This window comes from Physcomitrium patens, chromosome 17 (genome assembly GCF_059467195.1).
Source record: "Physcomitrium patens ecotype Gransden chromosome 17, ASM5946719v1, whole genome shotgun sequence".
NCBI lineage: Eukaryota > Viridiplantae > Streptophyta > Bryopsida > Funariales > Funariaceae > Physcomitrium > Physcomitrium patens.
In genome coordinates this window covers 1,267,025-1,290,462 of record NC_143426.1, presented here as the reverse complement: position 1 = coordinate 1,290,462, position 23,438 = coordinate 1,267,025, and the positions used below count along the sequence as shown (strand labels likewise).

Genomic DNA, 23,438 nt, shown 5'->3' with positions numbered 1-23,438 from the left:
TTATCTTTAACAATAGTTATTCTAATTTTAATATTATACTAATTTTAAATAAATATTTATTCTTTTTGACTGACATAAGAATGTAATAAAGTTTTTTTTATTTGTGATTTGTATCCTTGATAATTAAATAAAAAATATCATTTGATTAAGATTTTTTGAATTATTTTGTATAAAATCCATATTTTTATAAAAATAGTTCAAAAATATATATAAAATTCTTTATAAAAAAATTCACCAGCTTGATTTATTTTATAAGAAAGTTGGACCAACTATCATTTATTTTAAAAAGAAAATATTTCTTTTAATTGGTCAATATTTTTTTTGAATGTTTCAAATAAAAAACAAAACTATGGATGTTAAAAAAACATCTTTAATGGTATTTATTAATACCAAGTGTATGCCAATATCAATGTTGATAGATTGAATTTCATTGAATAGATTGTATCAACTTCTAATAAAAGATTATTTAGGTTCTTTCTTAAAGAAATATAACCATAATTATAAAAGATGTGTTAAAACTTTTGATATATATAATATGGAGCATAGACATTCTAAATATATTTATTTTATATTTATAATTTATAATTATGCTATATAAAAATCTTTTTGTAAATTATATACATCTATGATAGACAAAAATAGTTTATTAACTTTATATGTCCAATTATATTTATATATGTATTGATATATAATGTCACAAAGATTTTATATTAAAATAAAAAGAAAAAAATGATTATAAAGATTAAATTCACAAAGACATTTGTACTTATTATAGACAATATATACAACAACATAACTTGTAGGCTTCCTTTAATATAATGCAATGACAATATTCTTTGGAACTACTATCATAGCAAGCATATGAGTATTTAATACTTTTTGTATATGTTGCGAGCAATGAATAATAGAATGTCTTCTCAGAAATGCAAGATAATTATAACTATAACTCCTATTTCAAATTAATAAGTATTATTATTTGTTAATATATAAACTACATATATAAGGCTCAAATATATAACTTGTTAATTACATAGCTAAGATCCAATGCTACACTATGTTGACATTAAATCTACTATAAGAGCAACCTCTATCTTTTTTAAAGACAATGCAGCTTCTATCAAAGCATTGTCAATAAACAACATAATTATGGGCATGTATAAATCTATCTAAGCTTTTTTTTATATTTTCAAATGTATCAAATGATTCTTTTAGTAAAAGATTCATATTGAGTAGATTTTTTTATTTTGGAATAGAACAATCTCAAAGTGGTTGATGTTTCTTTATTTCTTATCCAAATAATAGATATATCAATGGAGAAATGTAAAATTAAGATTGTTAAAGTATAATACGATGCACAAATTTAGAGTTGTAATAAACATTATAAACATATATCATTGTATTGTCAATTTTGAAGTTTTTTTGCTAATTATATTTTTATAATTGTATAATTTTTATACAACAAATAACCATGGTTATTATAATTCATCTTTTAATAATAGTTATAATAAAAAAGTACACCTTGACAATCTATTTTTTAATTTTTGATGATCAACTTAACAATTGTTGGAATTCATTTAACATTCTTCTTTAAAAAATTAATATTATAAATAAAATATTGATAAATATATAATTTAATTAATTATAAAATATAATAAATACTTAAATTAGATCTTTTATTATTTGAAATGATTTAAAGTTATTTATTAAGCAATATGGTTTTGTAATGTTTTAGCTTGAATCTATTTTGTATTATAATATATATCTATTAGACTATATATGAATATAAAGCTAAATTATAATTTAATTTATGTACTTACTAAAATTTCTTATTTTATACATATTATAATAAGACATATTATAATATATTATTTTAATTATAAAACTTATATATATATATATATATATATATATATATATATATATATATATATACTTTAATAAAAATGATAGTAGAATACAAAAGAAGCAAAAGAAAACTTATCACTTAAAAAATAACTTAAGGTCTCTAAATATATGATAAAATAATATTATACTTCTATCCATATAATTAAAAATCATTAAATATAATCATTGTAATTATTTAAGTTATAATTTTTTTAAAGTTTTTTATGAATTAGATTACATTTAAATAATTGTTCTTTGAAATAAATTATTTGAAACTCATAAAGGATAAAATTTGTTGTAATTAAAATTTGAAAGAATATTTTTGAGGATCTTGCTATAAAATATTTGTAGATAAAGAGATGATTCCTAAATTATAAAAATAAATATGTACAATAGAAGGAATGGATGAAAAAGAAGTAATATGGAGTAAAAAATATAAATACTTGTAAGATAATTTGGCATAGTAAGATGATTTTATAAAATAAATATAAATAGAATGTGTGATAAATAATAAATATTTTAATTCAAAGGCAAGAAATTAAAAAATTAACTTTGTCTAATGATAAAATTTATCAAATAAAATAATAAAATAGATATTAGATAGAAAGAAACAAGTTGGGAAAAACATAAAAGATACATTTATTATATTTATATATATATATATATATATATTTATGATTCTTTCTTCTAATTATAAATATTTATAATCATTTTATTACTAAAATAAAAATTAATGATTTTATAGCTTAATATAAATATAAAAATTAATAAAATAATTTTTTTTTAAAAATAATATAACAGAGCTTATAGTTTTGATAGAAATAATGAGGTTGAGAGGAACAAATTTTAATATTAAAATATTACTTTATTATATTTTTAAAAAAATATAATAAAATAATAAAGATAGTTTGTAGATTTGTTTTACTTTAAAGTTCTATATTTTATTTTTTTTAATATTATACCAATCAAAGCGAAATGAAATTTTATTTTGAAAACCTGGATTTAGTATTAATTTTGTAACGTTACAAGGATAACGTTAATTTGATAGATATACAAACTACAAACCAAAAAAATTATAATGTTTTATAGATTTTATTTATAGTTCTTATCATTATTATTTTGATTGCATAACTTAAGTAAATAATTGATTTTATTTCTTGTAATGTATATATGTAATCTTCTATTATTATATAACTATGTTTAAATTATTTACCAGCAATTTTACATAACATAGTAAAACTTAGATTTATATTTATATATTTTTTTATTTTTTTTTAATTTATAAATTTGACCATGCTTCTTTTTAATAAAATTCTATTAAATATCTAATTTATTGCATAAAAAATTTGTATCAAAATTCTTTTAGTTATTTCAAGTTGATATTATTAAGAAATTTTCCAAAGATATAATAAAAGTATTTTCTTTTAAAACCTTTTATCTTCCTTCTCATCAGTTTTACAATTTTTCTATTTATCTAAATAAATCATGAATCATATTCATTTTTTAAAAAAAATTGTATGTTACATACATACATGATTTTCTTAGTTTATTAATTTCTGCAGTTGTGATAGTTTATGAATGAACATATTTTTTTATTTTTTATGTTTTTCTTGTTTTAAAAATACTAATTATTTGTTGATTATAGATGTGACCAGTGATCAGCAGTGTCTAAAAAGCTTGACATGGTGTTGATCAACAATGGCTTAGAGGCTACTAATGACGGCAGAGGGCTTGTAGTTTAGGGGTTTCTATTGCTCAATTTGTCAAGCAATTGTGTTTGTTAGACAATTTCACTTTCACTTATTTTTTGAGGTGCCGCCTTGCTTTACATATGTTTAAAATTTGAGCTGATTTTCTCAATATTAAGGCAGGTCATTGTATCTTTTTCTGACTCCTTGACGTGAATTTGTTCACATTGACCATAATAAAACCTTTAAAGATGGTCATTAGTTGTGTGGAAACTTAATGTCAATGGTTTGCACTCATCTTAAACCTGATTTGTATTATTGATATGAAGGACAACATTGAAAGTTGCAAGATCATAACCAAAAATCCTAAAACTGTCGAATGTGGTGAATAACAAACAAGTCTCCAACACCATGCCACGAGAATGGCAAATGGGAAGGGAGAAGATAAACAAATGGAGAAAAACATGGTTTTGTTCTGCAACAATCAAAGTTCATGCATTTAAATTAGTTCAAAATTCAAAAGAATCGATGCTTATAAATTCTTTTTTCTTCCTGTACCTCTCAATGTAAATATATTTGCAACTAAAAATATTTCAAATGAAATATCACAACAATGAATACTATATTTTTTTAGCAATTTTCTAATAGAAATCTAAATCCACCAAAGAAAAACAATTACACATAAAGAAAAAATGGTGTATGTTTAATATGGGATGTTGTTGCTGTAATAGTCTTATTGTTAAACTACATTATAGTAAGTTTATATGTAATTAATACAACAATGGTATATATCTTCTATTATATATTTTCAAAGATTACATAATGATATTGCATTGAACAATAAAAAAAATAAAAAATAAACATAATTATACTTGTTCAAAAATATTTTTACCATATTTAGAACCACAAACATTTTATAAATATAAATCTTTATATTTAGATGATTTTTTTTAAAGAAATAATTGTAGCTTTTGAGATCCAATACAAAGACATTAAAATACATACATATATATATATATATATATATATATATTTGTAATTCACAGTAAAATTTCCAACAAAATCTTTCAATTTCAATGAATATGTTTTAATGGATTTAATATAAAGAATTGATGTAGGCACAACAATGTATTTCTAGAATTATTTTTAAAGTCACTTGTCTGAATATTTTCATGTGGTTAGATCAATAATGATCCAAACAAGAAAGCTCAGAAGAAAAGAAAAGAAAAGAAAGCTTGATTCATTAAGTGTTATCCATATAAATCCTGTCAAGTAATAATAATATTAAAAGAATTTAGGAGCCTTAGAAAAAATATTTAATTAGTTGAAATTATTATACAAATAAATGATTGTTACTTTCTAAGGAAATGTTATTTGTATATATTAATATATACATGAAACTAATAATCTTAAATGGCCACACATGACATTCAAAAATCCAGGTTGAGATTAATTTCTGGTAAAAGCTTTTATAGTTTTGTTTTTGTAAAGTTAACTTTTTGGTCTGTTTAATCTTTACATCCAAAACAGTTTTACACAACACAATGCAAGATGCGAACCAATCCTCAGAAGCTCCACATTTTTATGAAATAAAAGCTCAAACTTAAATGATCCAAGACGACATTAAACTACAAGAAGACAGCAGCTGGTACAAAAAAAAAAAAAAAAAAAAAGAAAAAAAAAGTAGAATAAATAAAAGAAAAGAAAAGCACACTAACTGCAGCAAAAGCCATTAATAATGCAATCCCAACAAGAAAACCCTCAGCGGGTCCAATGGAACCCAAACCAAGTTGCAAAGCGAACAAAAGAAGACTCAGACCCAACGGAGCAATAAGGAGCTCAGGAATGGAAGGTGCAGAGAGGATGAGAGAACAGGGTGGAATGACAAGATCCACTTCTGTGAGGGCACAAAACGAGGGATCCGCAATATTTAGAAGGTGTGCGGGTGGGGGGAACCGGAATTGCGGCAGGACGGGTCGGGCGCGGGGCCGCCGAGCGACGCGAGCGCGCGGCAGCCCCGCAGCCGGCGTCAGACGCGCTGCCACTTTGGATGGCTCCGGCGCATCGGCTCTAGCACGAAGTCCCCTCCTCCGGAGTATTGTGGCAGACAGAGCACGCTGCGGGTGCTGCTCGTGCTGCTGCTGCTCCTGCTGCCTTCAGAGTGTGCGCGCGTGCAGAGTCTGAGCCACAGGGACTATACCACAGCGGAGCCTTCGCCGTTCACTTGTGAGGCGCTGGTTGCTGGATGCTGTGCTGTTTATAGCCAGTTCTAGTGGGCGTGGTGGTGGGTGGGTTGCGGCGCTGTGAGGAGGAGGAAGAGAAGGAAGGTGGGTTTCTAGGGGTCGCATTGTGGGAACTAGACTGTGTTGTGAAGATGGGGAGCGTAGGTGGAAGTGGAGGTAGTGGGACGGAGGCGTGGGCGACGTGGGGGATGTTCTTGGGTGCAATGGGTGCTATGGGTGCCGGTGCATACTACATGCTGGTGATGACAGGCGCAGCGGAGCGGAAAGGCAAGCGGGCTGTGGATTTAGGAGGTGGGAGTATCACCCGGGAGCAAGTGAAGAGCAGTTACCAGAAATACGCCTCGTTTTTCGAGAAACCGAAGCAGATCGAGGCGAAGGACAACGTGCCGAACTTCGTGGATACTTTCTACAATTTGGTGACGGATATCTATGAGTGGGGGTGGGGGCAGAGCTTCCATTTCTCGCCTGCGGTGCCTGGGAAGTCGCACAAGGAGTCGACGCGGATACATGAGGAGCGTGTGGTGGATCTGCTGGGGCTGAAGCCTGGGGAGAAGGTGTTGGACGTGGGATGTGGCGTTGGCGGACCCATGCGGGCAATCGCGGCGTACTCGCAAGCGTTTGTGACTGGTATCACTATCAACGACTACCAGGTGGAGCGCGCGAGGAGCCACAATAAGAAAGCAGGGCTAGATAGATTGTGCGAGGTTGTGTGCGGGAACTTCTTGCAGATGCCTTTCGAAGACAACAGCTTCGACGGCGCTTATTCCATCGAGGCGACGTGCCATGCACCGGAGCTGAAGGATGTATACTCGGAGGTGTTCCGGGTGCTGAAACCTGGTCACCTGTACGTGACGTACGAGTGGGTGACTACCCCTCTGTTCAGGGCGGACAATGCTGAGCACGTGGAGTGCATTCACGGCATTGAGCACGGGGACGCGCTTCCCGGCCTGAGGAGTTACAAGCAGGTGGGCGAGATTGCGAAGGAGGTGGGGTTCGTTGTGCTGGAGGACAGGGACCTGGCATTGCCACCCGCGAAACCCTGGTGGACCCGCCTGAAGATGGGGCGTTTGGCGTACTACCGGAATCATCTGATGATCGCGTTGTTGTCATTCCTGGGTATTGCTCCGAAGGGCGTGGTGGATGTGCACGAGATGCTCTTTAAGACGGCCGACCATTTGACCCGTGGAGGGGAAACAGGGATCTTCAGCCCCATGCATTTGCTGTTGCTGCAGAAGCCAGAAAAGAGCTCGTGAGGGGGGAAATCGTGAGTGAAAGCTGACTGGCGCTCACACTCGCCGTGCCACGTTTTGATTTCCTTCTGTGTAGTTCCGGTCCCAGTAAGTGGGAGAAGGAGGGAGCCTTGTGATTGTAGCGTCAGAGTGGGTGGGTCGCCATCGGCTCCACGGGATGTGGTGCTTGAAAGCAGGGGCCGACTTGGTGCTGATGACATTCATGTACGAGTTGATAACTGGAGATTGGTAGAAGGGAGCAGTACACTCTTTTTGAAACTTCCTGGGTCGGGATAAAGACGCCGAAGGGGGATGGATCGTTCCATGCAATGCAGGGTAGAGAAATGTGAGATGTCCAACGTAATTGCAGCAGACCGCTGCGGCTTTGGGGCTAGCTGCATGTAGCAGCTCGGAATGAAGTGGAGTATGCTCAAGGCTGAGGAGTGCCCAGCATTAAATTGTAAACCATTTTTCAGAGGGTGGGTTTGACCCGAGTGTATAATCTAGCGCGGCCTTGGATGGCATGGCATTGGCATCAATTGATTGTTGTGATGATTGCTAATTGCTGACGATCAGGGTAGAGTACTGGACAGCAGTCGCAGGGGCATTTTTATTAGCAGCTACTGGTGAAGGATTGCTAAATGCTCTCTTGGAATTGAAAATCATGTCTTCATGTAGCGTGTGAGTGACATTTCACAAAGTTTTCCATGGTGTGTGGAAACGTACGTGGAGAATCGTTTTGGATTGGTTGCATTTGTCGTGCCTCCCCCCCCGCTCCCCCACACAAAATGGCAATTGTAACCTGTGAAACCTGTGCCATGCTGCTCACCTAAATGTGAACCCGAAGGCTGCAGCCCCACGAATTGCTCACGAAAACTGGGTCTAGTTTAGATTTGAAACCCAGATAGGCACAGCGCACAAGCGATTTTAGGAAACAAATACTAGTTATGTATGGTGGTGGAATTCGGAGTCTTCAAGATCTTTCGGGTCTCAGATGAAATAGCGTGTGTATTGCCAAATCCTATAAGGAGTGTGGGTGGGTAGAGCCGAAATTTTGTTTCAACGACAGATTTTACAGGCCTTACAGTTGTGTTTCTACCTGTTCTGTTATAGCCGTGTCAAAGATCTCGCAGTAGATCTTAAAGTTGACGCTCTAGACCCTCTGCAATTGATCATTCTGAACGCAGTGCTGTACCACATATCGTTTTGTAATTGAACAAAGTTGAAGCTTGTCACGCCGTGTAGCTTAAAACACTCTAACAATCAGTTTCTCATGTTGACCAAAAGCAGTACATTGCACGTGCACAATCTGTTAGGAAATCAGTACGTTGTAGGTGTGTTATGTTAGTTTCGGAACGTGCATTCCTCTAGGTTTATTTTTAGCAATAAGAAAGCAAAATTGTAGTTTGCTCTTGGGTCTGAAGATTAGACTCACAGCAGTTTGTTGGTGAGCCATCCAGCACAATTTATCTGGAATCTGTTTTAGTGTCTTGGCTCTTATGGCATGAGAATGTGGAATGATGATGTTAGATCAAAACAGTTTAATCTGGAAATGAGATTGTAATGTAAATTACTTTGTGATTGCGAGTAATACCACGCAACTTACATCTTCATTAATGATATTCATTTTGAACAAGATTACTTAAAATAATAGAGTTTTTCTTACTGTCTTCAGAGCTGTTTTCCTCCTACAGATTGTTGATGAATAAGAATGTATTTGTGGAATATCATAAATTGCATTCATAAATCATGTTTCTAGTAAACTGTTTGAAAGTTCTGACAACAATCAATGTCATCACTGAGGTAAATATTTGATGTGTTTTATTGCTTAACTTAGGACAGTTTTATACTATCCTATCAAGTAATCTGGCACATTATCAAAAGAACCTGTGATACCATACCTTCACATTCCTTGATTCTAAATTTTCGTAGGAACATAGAATATGACGACAAATATCTAGAAGTGTTGATTACTAAGTAAAAATCTATAGAATTTGAATTTGTTTGAATTATATCTTTTGAATTCACTTGATATTTTTTAAAAAAATCATGTAAGTAGTGTTTTTACTATTTTTTTAAAGAATATTGTATTATTTACCTGATTTTTTACATTCATTAAATAATGTTTTTCAATAAACGAAATGTTTATTCAGTATTTTCTTTTCTAGCCAATCGAAGAAAAAACATTTCTATCTCTACTTGCAAGAATAATACTTGACTTATTATAAACACTCCTTATATTCTAAATTCCACTTTAAACCAAGTTGTATAGATTTTCCATATCTCTCTTTATTGTTGATTTTATCCCAGAGTACTTTCATTCTTTTGGCAGTTTACTAAACCACAGTCTCCACACCATTTTTGAACAACTCATCTCTGTATCTGTGGTCTTTTCATCTAATTCACTTGTAGACGAATGGTGTGCAATGAACAAGAGCTAATACAATATTTTTAATTAAGGTCATTAAATTTCTTATTTATAATAATTGTAATTAGCTTATTCAACAATAATTCATTTTCATCGTGTTTAACAATAATAATTGGTGCACTCTCTCACTGTACACCTTATATATTTTCCCACACTTTTGTAATTCACTGTTAAATAAATGTTTCTTGTAAACCTTTGCACTTTTACTTCCTCGTATGAGTCTAGCTTCACATGTCGAAACTTTCCTCTAGTGTCCGTGCGTCCGGATGTTAATGATACATTTATTTCTTCAATGCATGTCTCGATGTATGTTTCATTTTGTGCACAGTTTACTAGGTCTTTTATTGTGACAAAAAAAGCAGGTTCAAACATTGTGTTTTGAAATGGTGTGGTGGATAATTCAGTCTCAAGGATCGTCTATTCAAAGAAGTTGCAAAGAAACAGCAAGTGATTATAAGTATGATTTGCAATGATCCTCTACAAGGGTATGGTGGAATAGTAAGGTGCTGGTGATGCAGGATTAGAGGCAGTGGTGGATCACGTCCATCAAAATATTCAGAAAGAAGATTCAGATTCATAAAAAAACTCCAGTAATAAACTGAGAACTTTCAAATTCGACATAGTCCAAACAAGATAAGCGGCACTAAGAAGTACATTAACAGTAGAATGCACACAAACTGTATCTGAATCAGAGAAGACTCTAATGTCATACATATTGAAAAGAATGATCCAGAATATTGTCTAAGCTACTGGACAATGCCACAAAATCTTGTGTACAGCTTTGTCTTCCAACTTATTTGATTAAAAGAAACAGGGACGTAATGGTCTTCTATCTTGGCTCCAGTTTCTGTGTAAAGTTTCTCAACTATTTGATTGAGATTTTCTGGATTTGCTGAGAGGCAACCCGCTCATGGTGGTCTGCTGAGAAAGTCGTACTTGAACATTGGAAACGAGATTTGAGTCCCATATATGGATAGAGTTAAATATCTGACCTGGAGCTCTTCATTCAAAATATTGAAGGTCTTCCGCAGATCTTTGGACTCCTGTATCAAAATCAAATTCTCTCTTTGGTTCAATGAAGCTATCACTGACAAGTATATACTGGTAGGTCATCGCACTAGAGCACAAAGTTTTCAAGAATCCCAATGCATTGCAAAGTCTGATCTTCCTGATCGCGTGGGATTCTCTCTGCACTTTGAAACTGATTTGTTGCAAATAGTTAGGATGCTGCACCACTCCTAATTAGATAGGACTAGGACATCTGTTAATTGAAAATTCCATTATACAGGAGATAAACTGGTAGCCAAGGTAGATGAAGGCCATAAAACATCCTAAAATACACACAACACATCAGGATCTCCAACATTACCAGCAGTGATTTCTGTAGATAGTTTCCTAAGGTCTAGTACTGTTTTTTAGGAAGTGGATTAACTGATCTCTTTTCCTGTTTTTGCACGGGAACCCAATGTTACTAGACTGGGAAGAAGGATCCGTGCAAGTTGTTTATTCCTTTGTGCATATACAAAGGCATTCCTCAACTGCAATTTTGTTACTAACGTTTCTAAAAGAGTCCCTCTGAGATTGTCGCCCACCTGTTTATAAGTCCCTTCCATGTATCGGCTTTCAGCTCATTTACTTCGCAACACTTGCCGAGGTTAATAACCTCTTCCATCTTGAATTCATCAGTCTGGGTGGGTTCACCCTTTGACAAGCTGAAAATATCTCTCCTCGAACGGCGAGTTTCGGGAGCGAAAGCATGTTTTTCCATTTTAAATGAAAGAGAAAATGGAACCTCTATTTTGATTTCTTCTAACAGTCGACCATGGGTAAGATTTACAGATCTCAGTTCTCTCGATGAATCGGCACCACTTACTGGTATAACATTAACGTCCCAGTCACCAGCAACGTCCACATCCAAATTGTCTACCACTGCAACCTATTCCATTTCTGGCTATATCACACGGCGACGTGCTTCTTCTTAGCCTCCAGTGTCAACATCCCCTGATTCATGTGTCACAAGCATCGCCAGAGATTTCTGTTTCATTCATTTCGTATCTTTCGATTGACGGCACGCCTGTTCCATGACCATTGAAGCAAAAAATGACGAGCACTTATATTGTTATCAAAATAGCATGTCTCACATGAATACACTTGTTGAACGCAAAAGTGATTTCCTAACGAAAACCCAATTCATAAACACCACCTACTAACGTCTCATGTTGCTTATAGGACATGCAACAATTCAAGCGTCTGAATTCCCTGTCTAATACGTGCATCTGGCTCAAAACAATTCAAAGCTTCACCGAAGTGATGCAGCTTATCCTTTAAAGAGTACTATCTCATCAACCATGCACTGGAAGATGACCAAGTTAAAACCCAACAATGCGGGTAGAAGGTCTTCACAAATCAGAAAACTACAAGGGTCAGCATCACAATTTGAGCATCTCTTTCATGAAATTGAGAAAGGAATTTCCACCCACAACCCATAAATCCTGACCTTAACGTTCTTACTGTCGTTTTCCATAGGCTTTTGTATGTGCATAATCTCCATCGTCGTCGTCATTAACTATCTCAACGTCGTCATTCATATGGTCATCCTCACTGTCAATACTGCTACCGTAACTGTCGTTGTCACTCCGCCCTGTCGCACCATTAATGATCCATCGGCAACTCATGAAAGTGGAAGCACTAGGAATCCTAAGAGTACATCACGGATCATGATAAAAACAAAGAGGATGTTAACAAGAAATCGTTATTTTGGGTAAATGTTCGATTACCTAGTTCCACTGCGACGAACACCACTATGTGAGCTTTCCGAATCACTGCCGCTAGAGTTTCTGGAATTGCTGCTTTCGATGCCGACATCGTTTGCTAGTCTTGCCTCCACTTTCGTGTGCTCGGAACAGACTCCTTTCCTTCCCTTTGAATTTCACCTCCAATAATCTCTACCTAGTCTCTCTCATTGTCACTCCCACTAATTGGCTTTGTATTAGGCTTTGTTTCATCGGTGGCAATTTTGGTTTCAGTGTTTTGAGCCGGCGTGGTCAGGATATCTCTATTCTGATCTGGCTGAGGCAGGTTAGAACTTCTCTTAAGTTTCATTAACTTTTCGTATTGCATGACTTATGGCATACATATCTATTGGCACTTACGAGAATCCGCCATCCTTGGCGAAAGGCAGACACTAACATACCAAGCCCAAGAATCATTATAGGACCATAAGAATGATCAGTTTCTTCAATTTCTACTTACCTTTCTCTGTAAGGGGAGGGTAAGGAATATGCCACTCCCTCCAGTACATGCTTTCCCGGTGTGTGATGTGATGGAATCTACAAGGAATTAGCATACATTGTGATAGATCATAATCCAACTACACAAACAAGAATAGATCGAAGGCGGACAAAATTCTAACAATCCATTCAATCCAAGGAGTACCATTCATTGTTTCAGACACACCACGGCAAGCAACAAGAGGATATCCTCTGGTTTCCTAAGAACATTCAAACTTCCCCAACATGTAGATGTCATATACGCTCACGGCTCAAATTGCCTTGTCGATAGTTTTCTTTTCATGTTTGCCATTTGGCTTTAATTCTCTAAGAGGTTTTTCCACTGCCTGTACAATACCTAGAGCATCAGAGACCTAAGCCTCACACAAGCTAACTCCAAAGGCGTATTATTTCAATTAAATAAAACCGGAACGGGACAATGGACTTGGTAGTTCCACTGACGCTGGTGCAGAGGGACAAACAGAGCTTCGGACTGTCATAAAATCAGAGCAAAAGATAGATGCGATAGGCAATAATGACTTTCATCACTTGTCGAAACCCGATGTTCCGGAACTGAGATCTGCTCCTGGAAGAGGTCTAGACGATGTTGTTCCGGAGCCACTTGGATCCGAAGAATCCTGTTCACATATATGAACCCACCACCATCAGAACTCTAAGTCGCCATATCTTAGCATAAGACTCACAACATGATTTTGAATTTGAATTGCGATGTAGATGGTAAAAGCACAGAGGACACTTTTCTTGCGCAGGTTTGGGTTGAAGTAGCACTGGCTTAACCAAGAATTACGTAACACAAAAAGATTAGGAGCAAGTCTTCAGTTCTTTTTTCTCTCTCGAACAACCCCACATGTAAACAACTTTCCATTACTTTAAGTAAAATCTTACATGAACATCCGCAGTGGAGTCTCGCAATCGGCTCATGATTCGGTCTTGCAAACGCTGAATTTCAAGGTGCAGGCTGTCAACCACATTGGGATCATCATCCAAAATTATACGGTATGGACCTTCTCTCAATGTTTGCATCGACATCCCTTCACCTCCACTCCCAACGTCGCCCCTGCGTTCAAGTTGGAGTTGCGTTTCAGGTTCACTCCCATCCGTCATAAATCCAGGCTGATCTGTAATATGCCCTAGTGTTTTAGGCCTCGTCATCGACACAAGAGCAAACGCCGTCTCCTGATCAGGTTGCGATATATTCCCTCTCTGCTGCAACACCGCTGAACGGCTTTCTTGACCCAGAAACACAGGTTCGCTTAGCTGCAAGCCCATTTCACTACTCGAATCCACAAGCACTCGCTCCTGTGCCCCAGATGACAAACCCATGTGCGGCGATGAAAGAGATTCTGCTTCTTGGAATGGCAAAATCTGCAAGGCCACACCCTCAGCCGAGTCTGATGAGTTCAGAAGAAAATGTTTAGCATCTGTGCCTTGACAAGGTTGAGATTTGACGCAGTCGGATATGCCGGATACGGATCCTGGAACTACACCTTCACCAGTTGGCGCATCCTCCCGTTGGCCGTCTTCGGCAAATGTAGTTAGAGGTTGCACTGCACATTCATTACATGATCGCTCTGTTTGCATCATTGCGTCTCCTACTGCTCCCGAGGTAGCACGAGCACTTTGGCGCAGTTTCTGTTGTTGTAGTGCGGTCGAGGCATCACCGAATTGGCTTTTGAACTCGTTAATTTGGAGAGAGTACAAGCCTCCTTGTGGGTGAGCACCCGCATCGGGATATAACTGTGGTGTTGCAGACAAGGAGGTTGAACTTGGACCAAACGTTCTCGACTTCAGGGCATTTTGTTCTGCAATTCGAGTATTAAAGTGTCAAAAGGTAGTACTTGATAAGTGAATCATATCCAAAATAGATATGCAATTGCAGGTCGGAAAAGTGACTGTTACAACAGTTTAGTATGATCCATTAAAATGCAAAAATCCCCATACCACCACTCTTAGTTGATGAATGTATGACACACAAGAATGTACTGATACATGTCATTAGAGGAGCGTACCAGTCATTAGCTTTAGCTCAAACTCCAATCTTCGTACACTGCCTTCTTTGGTATCCATGGATACCTCTAGGTCTTGTAATCTCTGTCGCACTTTTTGCACCTGCAGCACCAATTTCATAAAAACTTGTCCATTCTTGCCTCGGGAAAGACTAATCTTCTCAGTTGAAGTACTTTCGAAGACAGCTATATTGCATGCAAAAAAGGTTGAGAGGGCAAAGAAATTTAAAATCTCAAAACTGAAATAGACATGAAGCATTTCCTCAACAGATTGTGCAATATAGAAATTTGGAGATGATAGGATAAGAGCTGGCACATAGAATGGTCTATACCTCTTGCTGCTTATTGCAAAGCATGCTCTCCAGCTCTCGAACTCGATTGTCTCTACTTTCAACTGTTTCACTCAAAGTGCAGTTGGCCACTGCTAACTTGCGTTGCACCTCTTCTAACTCCAACTCACGCCTCTGTTATACGTTAATATATACACAATTACTAGATGTTGAAGTTAAGATATATCATCGGCAACAATGATAATATAGGTACATGCTTACTCACTTACCCGGCAATTTCCTTCTAAAGTGGCAAATTGGCTCTCTCGGTCCTCCAAAAGTTTCCTCAACGATCCAGCAATCGCAAAAGCGCTTGTGAGTTTCTCATGGGACTCATCAGAGGCCCCTTCAAGTCTCTCAGCTGTTTCTTTTAAAGCCTAGGATATCGTTAAACCCCAACAAACCAGTTAGATGAAACCAGAGAAACGACTGTGGAGACAATAATATCACACAATCGCATAAACATGCGCAAGTTGAAAATTTCCGAAGCACACCTTGGCATAAGAATCAACTTGAGAAGTTTTTTCAACCAATTGGGTGCGAAGATCTTTAAGAGCCTGTTTCAAGTTTTGTAGTTCTAAGGTATGGTGAACTTCTTCGGCAGTGTCCTCTGCATTCTTCATTTGAAGCTTTTTCTGTATTCAAGCGGTTTCAACAGTAGTGTTGGTTACTACTTTAAAAATCATACATGTTCAAAACATTAAGTAGCAGAAAATTGTGCATGAGAGTTTGCACAACATGCAAAAATGAACGAAATCCTTGCCTTGAGGCTATGAATCTCAAATTCGAGCTCCTCGTTGTGTGACTGCTTTTGCTCAATTTCGCCACGCATCGAAATTTCAAGCATGGTACCATCCTCTAAGGAACGATGAAGATCCTTCTCTAGTTTCTTCTTGTCATAAACTGAGGTCTTCAGAACCGCTATTTCCGATGATATTATGTGGAGGCGATCAATCAGTTGAAGGTTCTCCATGTCCACTGTGGTCAACTGATGTTTCTGTTCTTGAAACTGTGACTGCACAATACACAAAACAATTTCTCATGAAAACATGGGCAGAAATTAAGATGAAATAACCTTAACGTCCATTAATAAAAATCATCTTTCATGTTGTCACTACATTAGTAACAAGTAGACGCCCCAAAACTAGTTCTCCTACTCAAATTAATAGCAATCGTGTCACGATACTCCAGCTACCTTTACAATATTGAGTATATGAACAAAGCCCAGGTACTTGTTTAGTTGCTAGTTTTTGGAAGGTCAAAAAATCTGAACTAGATCAATTACTTCAAGCCATGTTGAAGAAATAGATCCAATAGGATTTCACAAGCTTGCCAGACGCTTAAATTTACTACTAAATGCGATGCTTATTTCCTTTCGGGGGACAACTAACACATACATACCCAAGAATGAGAGAACTTACAAGAAAAGAATCATCTTCAGAAAACATTGTCAATATTAAGTGTTTTTGGAAATTTGGCTTAATCACACGAACTTTCTTCGTACAATGACCTTCATATATTTGCTTCACTTGCAAGCTTAAAGGGTTCCTCCGATACATTTGTGCAATCATGCTAGTTCAAACACTTTCTCCTTACTAAAAGTTCTCCTTCATCTTAGTTCATTACAAAGGCATATGTTTAGTGATAATGAAATTCAACAACACTTGCTAAAAAGCTATGTAGTTTAAAGATTTGTTCACTGTGTATCTCAGACCACTCTTGAGTAAGGGAATATCGTAAATATCAAGCATGAATGACGTATGAGGGACGGTTGCTTATGGGCATCGGAGAAATACACACCTGCACTTCCAAAATATCCTCCTGATATTTAGAATTTGCTAACAGAAGGCCATCAACAGTTGCATGCATCCAAGCGTGCAGAATTTGGAAAAGTACAGTCCGACAGCGACGAGTTGTTAATAAGCAGTCCAACTGGCTGGCCTTACGCTTCCATGCAATTCGCTCCCACCACCACTTCAATATCACTTTTGCAAGCTGTGCAGATAATTATTCATAATTAATAACCCCACGCAGGAAGTGTAATGCAGCAGCTGAATTCTGCTGCTAATGTAATGAAGAGTCACTTATTGGGCAAAGATCAGTTTGAGCTACGAAGGCAAAACGCTTCAAAACAAACTAGCTAATGGTTTTACCTTTTTCTGCCTCCTGTTTCTATATGTCACAGCCCTGAATTCCTGCTTTTTCCTGAACAGACACGAAAGTAATCTGTAAATGACTAATTTTGTCTGCTGTGTGGGTAATTTAAACATCTTTGACAAATTCGTTGAGTTCTCTTATAAACAACCAAAACTCTACAAGGAGACATAGAAAGCAGTAGTAGAACATGATAATTCTTTTAACCAGTTAAGGGACAAGCAGCATTTCTGCGTGAATATTCTTGATTGTACTTTTCTTCTACTTAAATGGAAGAGGTTAGTATTCGTCTTGTTGTTCAAATACCATGTATCAGGCTAAAAATTACTCTATCCTGCAGGTCCTTTAAGAGATTGAATCTTACTTTATGGATTTGTACACATGATAGTCTCGCCAAAATACCATAGCTGCCCTTGTTAGCGCTTGATTTACTTCTGTTGTGGCTTTGTGTTGTGCCTTCTTGTAATTGACATTCTCTCTCCAAGTTCGAATACTCTAAAATTTGAATAAGGTATATATATATATATATATATATATATATACACACACATACACATATGTCCAAACGCCATGGCAATGATAATTAGAAAATTCTGAAATACTGATATGGCATAGTTTAGTAAAGTATTCACAAAATAAAATGTTCTTGAACGAGTGAGTCAAGCTCCACGAAATGGAGCTTGATTATCACAATCGAATAATTATCTCGGGTTCCGACAAGAACTTTGTAAAGAACTGACCAACTCGAAGGAAATGGGACTGCCCACAAAAACCACTGCTTCAATTTGAATGTGTTGATTCAGGACATGAACAGTTTAAGTCAAGAAAGGTGAAGTTTTGCAACCATGATGGCAAGAGAGCGAAGATACTGCCGGAAAGCCATTTGCTTGTAAATTTGCATGTGCATCTGATGCTGCATAAAATTGCGCCAGCACTGGAGTGCTAAGTGCTTTAGTCTGTGTGCTCTATATTCCATGGCTTGAGAATTGCGTAACTTGAAGGTTTTAATTTCAATTGTGTGTTGTCGCCACCTGCATCATGGCATCAGGAAAGATTGTTCAAAGTTGAACTGCAGTTTTGACTTTATCCAACCATTTGATCAATGTAAGACTTGACTTGTGTGGAGTCGTAAGGGGTAACTTGTCTGAAAGACGATGGCACCCATCTAAGGTCACTCTTGATTGTTTAGCACTGGAGAAATAAAATTTCCAAGAAGTTCAATCGTGCAATTGACCATCAATGAAGCTCTAAAAACTAAGACACCCATGAAAATGAAATAAACTCTGAAAGGTTCATCCAGAATCAAAACAAGTGTAATCCTACAGATATACTACTACGAACTATCCTGCAATTCTTAAATTATCATTGCATGCGGATCCATGGCAGAGCTCACACAAGGAAAAATAAAAGGAATAATTGAATGTGATGACCTGGCAGAAAAGCGTCTTAAGCACCAGTTTTTCCTAAAACTGGTTGCTTCATCATTTTTTAGGCGGGAAACCCATTTGACATGAAGCATACATCGCCATGCAGCTACAATTTGCTTCATTGTCATTTTATCGATGTGTGCCTGCACGACTGCAAATTTCAGCTTCTTTGGTCGCGCATACGTTGTAAGCCAGCCTTGCCACGAGACAAGATACCGACATAAAGAAGTTTTAATGTGGTGCCTCGAAGCTTTTTCCATGTGAACCTTCTCTTCTTTCGGCGGAAACTTCCAGAAACGGAGAACCTGTAACCATTTGCGAAAGCAATTCTGCAGGCATCTCTGATGCCAATAATTCAACGCCATTACATATCGCTCTGGACTGAGGCGAACATGGAGGATATAGGCCATCCATGCTTGCATTGCATTAGTCACTGCACGTTTTGATTGCTTCTCTAAATAGATACGATAATTGCGTTCAGATACCATGCTCAGCTTCCATTTTTCCCAGGATGTACAAAATGCTGCCTGCAAATCTCATGCGACAGGTTCGAAACGAGTGATAGTTAACGTTCGCTCAGTTCAACTTTTTTTTACCACTGTTCATACGTTCATGGCATCGAGCAGAAATTAGACGAAGTGCTTGTGAAGAAACGTAAATGTATAGCTCTAAAGAAATGGATAACAGATTTCTGACAAAATCCTTTTGTGCTCAATTTCTTAAAAAGAAAGAAGTCCTCAGTGAAAGGATAAAAAGGCTTATCTCTAACCATCTCTCCTAAATACATCAAAACATGAGTTCTCGCTTACCAGATAGGTAGAAACCTACTGTGAGGGATTTCCGCAAAAGTATATACCTGGCATTGAGCTACATTTAGTTGACGTAGTATGCATGAGCGACAAGTGGCCATCCGCAACAAGTAAAAAACCTTCTTGCAACCGGTATGTTTGTGCTTGCTAATGGCTCGTACCATGTTCGCTCTGTCAATGCATTGCTCCCTGACTCCGTTTTGATAATTTGAGAAGGCTCGACGTGTCATTGCTCTTCTTCCCATTCTATCCAATTTTTGATCCCATTGCTCCTGTATTCAAATGGGGATAAGTTTGACAAGCTTTAGGAAAATTCACATTGACTACGAGGGTTCTTAAGGGCTTGTAAACAAATGGAGCTTTTAGTTTGAAAATCGTTAACTAATTCTTCTAAACATTATTGCATGCCAACAAAATCTAGACAGCTTCGAATTAGATGCTATTTTCTCCAAGTACAATTCACAAGTATGAAAGATAATATTCACTAGCATGAGGTCCAGAGATTATTATGGTTCCAAACATGGGAAGAACAAGCAACAAGATTACCCTCCAACCTTTGAAAGCAGTTCTTGAAGCTCTCTACTATAATCATCAGCTTTCTTCTCTAAGAAAAAAGTTTCCTCCGCTATCTTTGAAAGTTGTTCCTCCAGTTGGGCCTTCACTTCTAGAGTGGATGACAGTTCCACCTGCATAGTCCCAAAGGAAAAAGTTTGAGTACTTCCACTTATTGCATTGAAGAAATGGTAAAAATAAGTATTCACATCCTCCATATTTTGCTCAGCAATAAGTAGAGAAACAACAAAGATCATATCTGCGTGGATAATAACCTGGAGGTGATTTACTTTCTCCTGAGCTTCAGCCTTAGTCCGCAAATCTTCACCCATGTTCTGGATGCGATTTTGCAGAGCGGTTCTCTCACATTCAAACTCTAATACTCTTACTTGTAGAAGATTCTCTATGTCCTTTTTCTCTTTTTCAAGGCCAGTTGCCCTGGCAAGACATCACTAATAACAATCTGAGACTTACAGGTAAAAATGTAAAACACAAGTCCAGTTGTTCAGATCGTTTACACGTCGGAACCAGTAAAGGCTTGAAAGGCTGAAGAAATCGACAGACAGATCTGGTACGACGGCATCGAAACAGAATATATACTTGGAACCTCTCAAAACTAAAAGCAATTGAAAACCTTGTACAGGACTCTAGTAAGTGTATTCAGCTCTACCTTTGAGCTAATCGCCGCTGCAGCTCAAGAGTCTGTTCCATATCTTCATGAAGAGTGTTCAACTCGCTCTCAGCTCTCTCCACATTTTCATGATTCTGCTTCATGTAAAGCTCCAGCCTGCCACTTTAAAACTGTCAAAAAAATGCATTCATGACCTGTCATGACCCTTTGAGAGAACCGAAAGGATCTGCGGGTTCTCTAAATGTAACCCCATCCTATATACTAGCCCAGGCCCGTATTGACAATTGATGATACTAAAAATCGCGGAACTTCAACAGATCATACAGATTACTCGCCCTCGTCGCCGCCACCTTCATTACAACTGTCCCTACTGGTTATGTACAGATAGATACAACTAACAATGTCCACTGCAATGTGTTGTTAAGGGCACGTATTTCATAGGACATATTTTTCATCAGCCAAAACGAGTATGCCTCGTTATCTACACTGAACTGCAAATGAAGGGATGGTGAAGAGCGATGCTGCAAAGGCGAAGATGGGAACCTTTCACGAAGCTGTTGATTGATACTTTGCAACCGTTGCTCACCGTCAATGTGAGCGTCTAGATCCATTTGCAAAGCAGCCACCTGGCGACGTAAAGTGGCCGCATCAGAAGCTGGAGGCACCATCAAACCTTCCGCCCGCAGCCGGGGTCCAGCTCGAAGCGTCGACTGATGTTGACCAACAGGTCCAGCATTATGTCCACATCCCGGACCCGTTCTAGTGAGGGAGCTTGCAGCGGGGCCTTCACCAGGCAGTCTGCTAAAGGCCACTGTCTTGTTCGCCCCTAGAGGGCTTGTTCGGCTCGACATCCCGGACATGCTCGAACATCCAAAATTGTTTGGCGGAGCCTTTCCTACTTCACCTTGTCCCTGTGATTCTCAAAGTGGTAAGATAATAGCTAAAGCAGGCTAATATTTTTAGAAGCTAAGATGGCCAAGTCATGTCAGACCGGGACCTTAGTTATCACGCCTTGTATTTGCACACAGCTGAATTTTGCTTATTTCATGATCAAAAAATATAAATTAATAGAAATCCTTGAAAAGAGAACACAATAAAGTAAAATGCATTTACAAGAATCCCAGATGTTCGACAGATTACCGAGTGGGGAGAATGGTATGGACTCCGGGAATTCGAGGGTCCAGACTGTGAATGGAGATTGTCCATCGCTTCATGTGTGTGCATCTGAGTTTCAGAAACAATATCTTAATTGTCTAGGAAAGCTCCCATTTTCCTCCGAGACTCCGGTCAGTTCGGCTATTGACTTTGGAAATTTGGCATGACACTCTACAAACACAATCTCGTGTGAATCAATTCTTTTTCTACCGTAAATATCGTCAATCTGTTATAGACTCTAATGCTCATGCTCCCAAGTTGAGGAGCAAGGGTTCAACCTTCGCTTAGTTTGTGAGAGGTTTAACTGAAGTACACGAGAAAAAATATAAAATAAAATAAAATAAAATTGTGCTGGGCATTCTAAGAAAATGCAAACATCGATGTTTCCCGATCAATCCTCACTGCCAACATATTTATCACGAAGACGTATACTCCATTCGACAGCAGCTTCAGCAATGGATGAACGTTATAAAATCCAATTAGAACAATGGTAACCATGAAAAGCGATAAAATAACAGTGCGTCGCACAAAATCTCCCCAACTACAAACCTGGTCAACTGAAACGCGACGCTGCATACCGTTCTATAACATCACCGTTTCAAAACCTCACGCATCGGAAGTCGCTAAATCAACCCTGCACCAGCTGTCGTAAGACTTTACAATTTCTGCACACTTTGTAAAGACACAGCAATTCTCCTCTGCAAGCTTTTGAAAAAAAACACTGCAATTGGTAAAGTGCACTCCATTCGTTCGTGTCAATCCAGCTCTACGTGATCAGAAGTATTCTACATTAAAAGAGATAGATCCAAAATCATCAATCTCCTGACTCGCAACAACTGATTCCCCGCCAAAACCCTATCCATCCATACTCCTGACAATCTGGTTACTCGATATCATGCTCCAACTCCACCTTCACAACAGACACCACACTCTTCAATACTCTCGGAAGGCGGTCTCATTCCGCTTGCCCCGACCAAAAATTCCATGTCCGCTCTCCAATGTCGTCATCCTATTCGGCGAACGATTTTCACAAAACGACGACAATATTAATACATAAGTAGAAGACCTGCACACACATTTGCGGCGTGGTCCCCCATTTGTACTCTACGTAGTGACGGACGTTGCAATGACTGATCGATCACTCATGCAATTGTAGTTAACTCGACGGCCAATGAATGTGTGATGAATTCAAGAGACAATGACGATCGTTTTTAAAACTAATGAATCAATTGCCGAAAATAAGCGGCGGAAGAGACAAGTCGAACGCGGCGGTTAAGCCATGGAAAGGCGAAGGCATCTTCCGGCGATCAGCACGCAAATTCTGCGTCAAATTCTGGCTCGGAATTGTCGATGGGTTTGGAGATTGAGCGGGAGTTGAATCTTGGAAGGCCGATTTGATTGTGCAGGCTCGGACCAATCCAAAAATACATGATATAAAAAAATAATTATAATAATATTACTCATATTGTTATTATAACAATCTGCTATTGATAATGAAAATTATTATAAGTATATGTATTTATAACTAAATACAAGAGTCATTACTAAGCGAAAACAAATATTAGAAGAAGAAAAATATGCACAAATTTCAATCACAACACACTACGTTTCAC

General features: G+C 37.3%; 3 protein-coding genes across 7 annotated transcripts; 1 reads left to right on the top strand and 2 right to left on the bottom strand.

Annotated features, from left to right (window-relative positions):
* The first annotated feature begins 5,649 nt into the window (after nucleotides 1-5,649).
* Nucleotides 5,650-7,717, top strand: LOC112294817 (24-methylenesterol C-methyltransferase 2). Its single transcript, XM_024545693.3, has one exon. It carries the CDS (start codon nucleotides 5,947-5,949, stop codon nucleotides 7,066-7,068), a length of 1,122 nt encoding a protein of 373 aa, XP_024401461.1. The 5' UTR covers nucleotides 5,650-5,946; the 3' UTR covers nucleotides 7,069-7,717.
* Nucleotides 7,718-10,026: 2,309 nt separating this feature from the next.
* LOC141046400 (uncharacterized) lies at nucleotides 10,027-12,710 on the bottom strand. 3 transcript variants are annotated; one of them, XM_073540067.2, is made up of 4 exons: nucleotides 12,250-12,710; nucleotides 11,970-12,113; nucleotides 11,065-11,546; nucleotides 10,027-10,673 (listed from the first exon to the last, which is right to left on the bottom strand). In XM_073540067.2, exons 3-4 carry the CDS (start codon nucleotides 11,238-11,240, stop codon nucleotides 10,475-10,477), a joined length of 375 nt encoding a protein of 124 aa, XP_073396168.1. In that variant the 5' UTR covers nucleotides 11,241-11,546; nucleotides 11,970-12,113; nucleotides 12,250-12,710; the 3' UTR covers nucleotides 10,027-10,474. The 3 variants fall into 3 exon arrangements, with proteins under 3 accessions (XP_073396168.1, XP_073396169.2, XP_090100128.1); XM_073540068.2 differs by having other exon boundaries at nucleotides 10,027-10,515; XM_090244002.1 differs by having other exon boundaries at nucleotides 10,027-11,546.
* A 286-nt stretch (nucleotides 12,711-12,996) lies between these two features.
* On the bottom strand, nucleotides 12,997-23,436 carry LOC112294309 (uncharacterized). Of its 3 annotated transcripts, none has more exons than XM_073540065.2 (19): nucleotides 22,375-23,436; nucleotides 21,811-21,996; nucleotides 21,214-21,581; nucleotides 20,710-20,826; nucleotides 20,315-20,477; nucleotides 20,042-20,173; nucleotides 19,535-19,759; nucleotides 18,682-19,205; nucleotides 18,096-18,282; nucleotides 17,616-17,746; nucleotides 17,251-17,302; nucleotides 16,898-17,092; nucleotides 15,861-16,112; nucleotides 15,592-15,732; nucleotides 15,328-15,474; nucleotides 15,101-15,232; nucleotides 14,772-14,871; nucleotides 13,648-14,564; nucleotides 12,997-13,379 (listed from the first exon to the last, which is right to left on the bottom strand). In XM_073540065.2, exons 2-19 carry the CDS (start codon nucleotides 21,892-21,894, stop codon nucleotides 13,287-13,289), a joined length of 3,960 nt encoding a protein of 1,319 aa, XP_073396166.1. In that variant the 5' UTR covers nucleotides 21,895-21,996; nucleotides 22,375-23,436; the 3' UTR covers nucleotides 12,997-13,286. The 3 variants fall into 3 exon arrangements, with proteins under 3 accessions (XP_073396166.1, XP_073396165.1, XP_073396167.1); XM_073540064.2 differs by having other exon boundaries at nucleotides 21,811-21,894; XM_073540066.2 differs by lacking the exons at nucleotides 21,811-21,996; nucleotides 22,375-23,436 and having other exon boundaries at nucleotides 21,257-21,392.
* Nucleotides 23,437-23,438: the final 2 nt, after the last annotated feature.

What these genes read in the sequence shown, in the direction of transcription:
- LOC112294817 (XM_024545693.3), top strand. Translation starts at nt 5,947, where the DNA reads ATGGGGAGCGTAGGTGGAAGTGGAGGTAGTGGGACGGAGGCGTGGGCG.
- LOC141046400 (XM_073540067.2), bottom strand. Translation starts at nt 11,240, where the DNA reads ATGGAAAAACATGCTTTCGCTCCCGAAACTCGCCGTTCGAGGAGAGAT. An exon ending in TGGAAGGGACTTATAAACAG is followed by an intron (nt 10,674 to 11,064) that starts GTGGGCGACAAT and finishes GCAACAAATCAG; the next exon opens with TTTCAAAGTGCAGAGAGAAT.
- LOC112294309 (XM_073540064.2), bottom strand. Translation starts at nt 22,401, where the DNA reads ATGCAGCGTCGCGTTTCAGTTGACCAG. An exon ending in AGAAAGTAAATCACCTCCAG is followed by an intron (nt 20,174 to 20,314) that starts GTTATTATCCAC and finishes GGGACTATGCAG; the next exon opens with GTGGAACTGTCATCCACTCT. An exon ending in AGGATATTTTGGAAGTGCAG is followed by an intron (nt 16,113 to 16,897) that starts GTGTGTATTTCT and finishes TGTATTGTGCAG; the next exon opens with TCACAGTTTCAAGAACAGAA.